Source organism: Uloborus diversus, chromosome 6 (genome assembly GCF_026930045.1).
Source record: "Uloborus diversus isolate 005 chromosome 6, Udiv.v.3.1, whole genome shotgun sequence".
Classification (NCBI taxonomy): Eukaryota; Metazoa; Arthropoda; class Arachnida; order Araneae; family Uloboridae; genus Uloborus; species Uloborus diversus.
The window spans coordinates 95513085-95521130 of NC_072736.1; the positions used below are offsets into that span (position 1 = coordinate 95513085).

At 34.5% G+C, this 8046-nt stretch overlaps 1 protein-coding gene across 1 annotated transcript; it reads right to left on the reverse strand.

Annotated features, from left to right (window-relative positions):
- Positions 1 to 2610: 2610 nt before the first annotated feature.
- Positions 2611 to 7833, reverse strand: LOC129224871 (uncharacterized). Its single transcript, XM_054859418.1, has one exon. The coding sequence runs from the start codon at positions 7831 to 7833 to the stop codon at positions 2611 to 2613; it is 5223 nt and encodes a 1740-aa protein (XP_054715393.1).
- Positions 7834 to 8046: the final 213 nt, after the last annotated feature.

An 8046-nucleotide genomic window follows, 5' to 3' on the forward strand; every position in this document is an offset into this window, starting at 1 on the left:
CCCATCTTACTTAAATTGTTCTAAAAAATTACCTAAAATAGATTCAGCTAACTACTAATGAATAAGAGTTCTTGAGACATGTAGGAAGCTTCCTGTGCAGTGAATCTGTTCCTAATTCTAACAAACAAAATTTCCCAAGGAAGTTAAAATAGGTGTTTAGATTTTAAAATTTTTCATATTCACGCAAAATATTTTTTTTACCCAATAAAATTTTGCCAGTTGCAAAATTTTGTATTCAAAATGTAGTTTCTAACTGCCCTACTCTAAAATAAAATTTTCACATTCATTCGAACATTTATTTCCAAGCTATAGCCATTTATTTGACGTATGACCACTTTACCCCATTGACCACTTTCCCCCACCAGACCCTACACTTTTTATTTATTTGTATACTATTATTATTTTTATTTTTGATTTCTTTTTAAATCGTGATGTTTTCAAACTTAAATTTTAACTTCTTATATTCGCGGCATCCTTTGATGGATTTTTAGTGATACAATTTTGAATATTTTTAATTTCACAGACAAAAAATTTTGACGACCGCATTGATCATACGTAATAGTTGACCATGTAAAACATAAAATATATACTACAGTACAAATGAAATGACAATATCTTGAGTTCTTTTCGCTTTACTCATACAAAAGGAAACATTCCTTGTCTCCTTTTCTTTTTCAGATTTTATTTATTTTTTTAAAATAACTCCAATGTTTTAATTGCACCTTCTTTTATGAGATTTAAAAAATAGAAATGAAATATTTGGTTTCTTTTCAGTAATCAAGTTGCCTTAATTAGTAAATAATCCTATGAAACTAACTAAAATTTATCCAAATATGTTTAAAAAAAAGAAAAACAATCCGACTCGATTTCAAGCAAAACTTTCTTTTTTTTTCTTCTGAAGACATGTTCTCAAATACAAGCAGTAAAGCTTGCTTTGAAATTCCTTTGTGATTCAAACTGTTTCGTTGTAAGAAAATAATATGGAAGGGTTGACCACAAGACACCAAGGAAGACACCTCCTTAGGGAATCCGCCCAGGCAGTCTCTGTTATTCCTCTCTCACCTGGGGGCTTTTAGTTGCATGCACAAAAGTATCCTTTAGGGAAATAGGGGATTAGTCGCAAGTTTTGATCTTCTGTAATCATTTATCTTTAAAATACTTCCCACGCTTGAGCAACTGATATCTGGACACTCAGAAGGGATTTAAAAGTCATCGCAATTACCATAAAAGAACCGAAAAGCAAAGAGATGTCTCTGTGTTTATTGGTCGTTTTGAAGGGTCACAATGTATCAAAAGGCACCAAAGAATGCTTGTTATCCACTTAGAAAATCATTCCCACAGTTAAAGCGTTTTTGTCCATTCAATTACATTGCTCACAGGTTGGATCGATCAGTCAATTGTTTGAAGAATGTTTTGTTGAGCCCTTTTGAAAGATAGATCATCTTACATTTAACAGTTTTTATTTCTTAAGTGTATAAAAAGAAAAAAAATGATATACTGAGATAAAAGCAAAAAGAAAAATAAATCAATAAAATAATTAGTGTTATAAAAATAATTGCTTTTCCTCCTATCCTCTATTGTTTATTATTTTCCCGTTAAGTACTGTGTAAATTTAATGAATATTTCAGCACATATTAGCAACCTTGTATTTTATTGCACTATTTAATTCAGGGCCAAAAAAACTTATAAAGCGAAGCGATTTTCGAATGCAAGCTGAGCAGCAAAAACAACATTAAAATCCCCATAGCAAAATGGGGAGAAAAGCGCTATTACAACGTAGCAACTCCGTTCGTTATCTGCGGCATGCGCGTTAAGGGGTTTCGGGCTGATCATGTAATGGGTTGAAGTTTCATCATGAATCGTCACAGCAGTGACAACTATGAGAACATTCAAAATGACGCAGTTACTATCATTGAACTACTAGGTGTTTCTATGAATTCACCAGCAAACAAAAAGGTTTATTTCTGGAATCTTACAAATAATATTGAAGTTTCAACTCAATTGTCTTTAATAATTGATCAATCGTTTTAAATAAGTTTGATAATGATGAGAAAAATATTTTTAAAATAAGTTTAGGAAACTCCCTGTTACCGTCTCGTAACACATTTTTCTACTTTGTGAGCCAAATTGTCTATGCAGTAATAGAAAAGTTCATGACGTTCTTCAAAGAAAAAGCTTGAATTCAAAAACACATTTATTTTAGACTATTTACACATTATTTACATCTATTTAATTAAACTTCTTTCAATAAAAATGGCCAAATTAATCTTATGTCGCCTTCATCTTAATAGATAAATCTTATTCTATTTTTACGCTGTTGCCACACGTCAAAAGTAAATTTCTTGTTTTCTCGAGGCGGAAATGATGATCACTACTGGATTTTCAAGGCTTATCTCTATCATCCTCCCCACCTTGAGTTCTGAACAAACTCTAAATCTCATCAATAATATAATTTTGTCCTTAACTAATTAATCCCCAAAATAAAACAAAACATCATAAAATAATTCAAAATACTTAAACATAAGAAACAAGAAAAGTCTAATGTCAAACTGGAAAGTTCTGTAGGAGACACAGTTCATCAAGTAGTCACCCCTTTGTGTCTCCACAGCTCTATGACGGTGCAGTGACGGGTGCATCACCAGAGTCACTGTCCCTCACAGTCTCAGCACAGATTGGAATATTTCTTGGCTCTTGTTGGATGAACACAGGAAGGTCTGACCTGTCATTCTCTCTAAGTTCAAGAGGATACAGTCTCTGTATTGGCCTCATCACAAAGCCCTTTGCAGTCTTCAGATGTACTAATCGTACGACATTATCTTTTCCTGGGAAAAGCTGAACTACTTTTCCCAGGGGCCAGTCCAGACGCTTCTTATCTTCGCTACCGATCAGGACAATGTCTCCCACTGCTATCAAATCATGAATTTTCGTGGATTTCGAGCGAAGAAAACCAAGATACTCAACTCTAAATCTTTTTCTAAGATGATCGCGAACAGTTTGTAAATAATTTAATCTTTTATTTAGGGATGTTCTTTCTATGCTGTCCAAGTCAGGTGTATCTGTCATAGGTAGATTGCGTAGAAACATTGCTGGGGTTAATGTTTTAAGTTCTGGATCCTCTGAGACATATGTTATAGGTCTATTGTTCATTACTGCTTCGCATTCGCAAACTAATGTTAGAAGTTCTTCATAATTTAAGGAAGAACGTCCTAAATTCTTTCGGAGAAGGTTCTTGAGAATTTTTATTAGACTTTCCCAAAACCCTCCCCACCATGGGGCCGATGGAGGATTAAACTTCCATTTGATTTGAGAAACTTCAAATTCTTTCTGTATCTTGTCCCAGTCTAATTTATTTAGAGATTTATCTAATCCAACAAAGTTCGTCCCATTATCGGAATAAACTACAGAAATTCTTCCACGTCTTGCAATAAATCTTCTCATAACGTAGATGAACGCTGTAGTACTAATTGATTCCACCAACTCCAAATGAACACATCTGTAAACCGCACAAGTAAATATCACAATCCAAATTTTGCTTCCTGACTTCGTAAAAAGGGGACCTGCCAGATCCACCCCTGTAACTTGAAATGTAGCAGACAATTCTATTCTATGGGAAGGAAGAGGTGGCAGAGGAGCCACCAGATGTTTAATTCTTTGCCTCTTGCAAATAACACAATCTCTTACAACCGAATGAACAGTCTTTCGTCCTTTTACAATCCAAAATCTTTCTCTCAGAATTGTTAATAATATCAGTGGTCCTGCATGTTTGTTCAAGATATGTTGTTCTTCAATAATTCTTTTAACCAATGGATGCTTTGAAGGTAGAATAATGGGAAATGAAAATTGTTCTGTCTCAGTTTCATTAAATATTCGGGACTTCATTCTCAAAATTCCGTCATTATCTTCATAGACTTGTAAACCTTGAAGTGTTTTCTTGGAATTCTCATTGATAAAGCTTTCCCTTTGAATGCAGCGAAAAAGAGTCTCCTCAGAATTAGTAACTTCGTCCCCGGTAATTTTTTCCAGCTTTTGAGAGTTCTTAGCTTTTGGACGAAAGCGTAGTATCCATGCTAGAATTCTTACTATTTTCGAAAATTTTGAGTGTCTTTCAGCAAAATAAACTGCTATGGAAAATACTTCGCTGTTATTTGCAGAGACTGCCACTCTGAGTTTCTCCTTTTCAATTTCTTCTTCATTCATATTAACCGAAGATTTAGGCCAGTCATCTTCAGTTTGTTTTAACCATGAAGGGCCTAACCACCAGGATGATTTCAGTAACTGTTTCACTCCACATCCTCTTGACAGTAAGTCCGCAATATTTTCACGGCCAATTATGTGGAACCAATTGTCTGCTTCTGTTAGTTTCCTAATCTCATTGACTCTGTTTCTCACAAAAACCGACCATTGATCTGGTCTCTTTATCCAAGCTAAAACGGTAGATGAATCAGTCCAGAAGAATGATCTCACCTGCTCTAAGTTCGGAGATTCCTTCAAAGATACATAAAGTCTTGCTCCTATGGTTGCGGCCATGAGCTCAAGTCGAGGAATAGTGATAGGCTTCAAGGGAGTTATTCTAGCCTTTGCTTGCAGAAGCTGAACACTGACTCCTCTTCCTGAATATTCACATCTAATGAAGACACAAGCGGCATAAGCAACTTGACTTGCATCTACAAATGTGTGGAAGCTAATATTTATTTCTGGTGTAATGCCTAACCATCTTGGAATTTCAATATTTTGCAAAAGAGGTATGTCTTTTTTCCATTTCAAGAATCTTTTCTTTTTATCTTCACTTGCTTCAATATCCCATGATAACTTCGTTTTCCACATTTCTTGAAGCAGAAGCTTAGGTTGAATCAAAACTGGAGCTAGAAAACCAATGGGATCAAAAAATATTCCCACAAGAGAAAGGAGATTCCTTTTTGTAAGTGCTTTTTCTTCAAATTCAAGACATGTAGGATCAATCTCTAAAGAATCGCAATTTTTATCCCAGACGAGTCCCAGAACGTTAGATTTAGCTTCTTGTAAAGAAAATGGATCAAGAGCGGTAGTTTCCCACCCCCTCAGCTCAAATCTTCCTTCTTTCATTATTCTTGTACTCTCTTCTATGAAAGTATGAGCCTCAAATTTATCATGCACACTTGTTACACAGTTATCTACATAAAAACTATTTATTAATTTTTCTGAAATCACTCTTGTTTCCTTCTCACTTAATGATGTTCTGTATAAATGGTGGTCTAGAACCGCTGACAAGAGAAAAGCGCTACTGGTAACGCCGAAAACTACTCTCGTATGACGAAAAATGGTTAATTCATTGTTCTTATTATACCATAAAAAGCGTAAAAAGTCTCTGTCTTCTTTATTCACTGATATCTGCAAAAAGGCCCTTTTAATGTCAGCAACAACCCCTATTTTTCCTACTCTAAACCTTGCAAAAATCGAAGGAATAGTTTCGATTAAATTTATTCCTGTTTCTAAACAGTCATTTAATGAGGGATGGTTGGGACCTTTTGAAGACGCATCAAACACTGGTCTAATCTTGGTCGTACCTTTTTCTTTAATAACCGGGCGATGAGGTAGGTAATGCGCTGGCATGTCTATCTCAGAATTTGATAGTTCTTCGATTATCCCTTCTTGAATCCATTCGTCAAAAACTTCATCATATTTATCTCGAAGTCCTCTTTTGTTTAAATTTCTACAAGTAGATTCAAGTCTTTTCAACGATAGATTATAATTATCGTGTAGAATGGCATTATCCATCTTCCACGGTAAATTTACTTCGTATCTGCCGTCTTCGTTTTGTTTCACAGTTTTTTGGAAATAATTCATAACTGCCTTATATGCATCTTCTTTAGAATTTTGTTGAATTGGATCTCTTATTCCGATAATTTGTAAATCCCACAACTTGGATACTGACACTTCATTTTGGGACAGCATAGTTGTAGCACTCATAGTAAAATTTCTTTTACAATTATTTTGTGGAACTTTCCCTAGCAAAGTCCATCCCAGTTTAGTATGTAGAGCAACTAAACCGGAAGCTAATTCTTCACGTTTCCCTGTGAAAAGTTTTCCGGCAACGTCTGCACCTAAAAGAACTTCAACCGGTCCAAAGTTTCTTTGAACGTCTGTTAGATGAATGCCTTTCATTTTCAGCTCCTTTAACCAAGGTCCCTTTCTTATACTTGGAATGTCATTGCAAATAATGTTTTGATCTAAAACATCTAGACTGCAAGTATAACTGCCTTTCAGATCTGCCAAAAGAATTTTATAAGAACGATGCTTCTCAATTTTTGTTTTTGCGCCACCAAATAATGAATGACTAAGTTCTTCTTCTCCTTGCACTTTAAATCCCATTTCTATAACGGTAGGTTTCAAGATGTATGAAAACTGTGAACCTGTATCAATAACCGCACGGACATTTCGTTCTTCATTTTTACCAATTAACTTTACAACTAAAGTTTGCAAGATAACCTCTTTGGAAGTCATAGAATGTACATCATCAACATTTTTCTCTAGTTCACTGTCATTATCTTCAGAATTTTCCCTAATTCCACTTCTCTTAATATCGGGACACATCATCTCATAATGACGTCTTGAACAGATGCGGCATTTTATGACGCTTCTACATTTATTGGCTAAATGTCCTTTATTAAAACAAATAAAACAGCAACCTAGTTTCATCAGAAAATCTCTTTTTTGACTCATTTGTTTCATCTTAAATTCTTTGCAATCTCGTAATAAATGTTTATCATCTTCACAGAAAAAACATTTACCTCCCTTAATTTTTGTTTCGTTCAACAATTCGGACGCAGTTGAAGGACGATTTTTGCTAGTTTTGTGAGACAGTTCTTGAGAATCACGTTTACTATGTACAGGGGGGAAGTGCTCAGCGTTCTGCGTACTTGAACTTGAAATTAAAGTTGCGGCCTTTTCCCGACTTATTACTTCGGCTTTTAAAATTTTCATTATTTCCGAAACCTTCCATTCATCATCTATGGTGTACTTTTTAGTTATCTCTAATACTATATCGTTTGGCAGTAATCTGATCAGAATCGGACAAAGTAGGGTTCCATAGCTATCTTCTGTTACTCCCAGCGATTCCAAATTTCTTATTTCAGTTTGACAAGTGTCAAATAATTTACGCAAGGAAACAACATCATTTGATCTTTTTACGGCATTAAGGCTAAGTAACTTATTCAAATGAGAGTTAATAACTATGGTTTTCTTGCCAAAACGGTCTTTTAAGGTGTCGATAGCTGATTGATAATTATTATTGGTCAAGCTAAATCCTTTAATTGCATTCGAAGCTGCCCCTTTCAAATATGAACGTAAATAGTTGAATTTGTCTACATTAGAAATATCGGTATTCTTATGGATTGCAGACTCATATTGGTCCCAGAATCTTTGACAATCTGATGGATCACCATCAAATTTATCGATAATCAGTCGCGGTAGATTAATGTGAGCAGTTTCATTTTCCCGAATCACAATTCTTTGTTCTGTTTCTGAACCATTTAACGTCGCAGTCGGCGCAATGAAATGGGAAGGAACTTCAAATTTTGTTTTGGCACGTTTCACTTTTGATCGCCAAATTACTATGTTAGAGTTGTATTCATAGCATTTTAAAATTTCGTCTTCTAAATCTTTCAAATCAATCGTTTTTTGAATTTCAGTGTCGAGACAATTAAGTTCTTTTTCTTTCAAATCTAATTCTGCCAAAAATTGGTCTAAATCCTCTTCATTTATGTTACCTTCTCTAAATTTGGCATCAATTTTGTTGATTAATTTTGTTGTTTGAGTTCTAAAAACAGTGCGCTTTGCTTTATTAACCGCATCCATTATCTACGTATTGCAGTTATCTTAAATTAAAACTTCAGCAAATAAGCACAATATCTTTTATAAATTCAATCAAATCGTATTTTCTGTTTCTTACAGTATAGTAAGCAATGGTAACTTACTTCTTTTAATCTTGCAGAGGATAACCAAAAGTTCGTCAGTCATTCCATGGCGATCACGTCATAATAATTCCATCTGTATTGCTGAATAGACAAA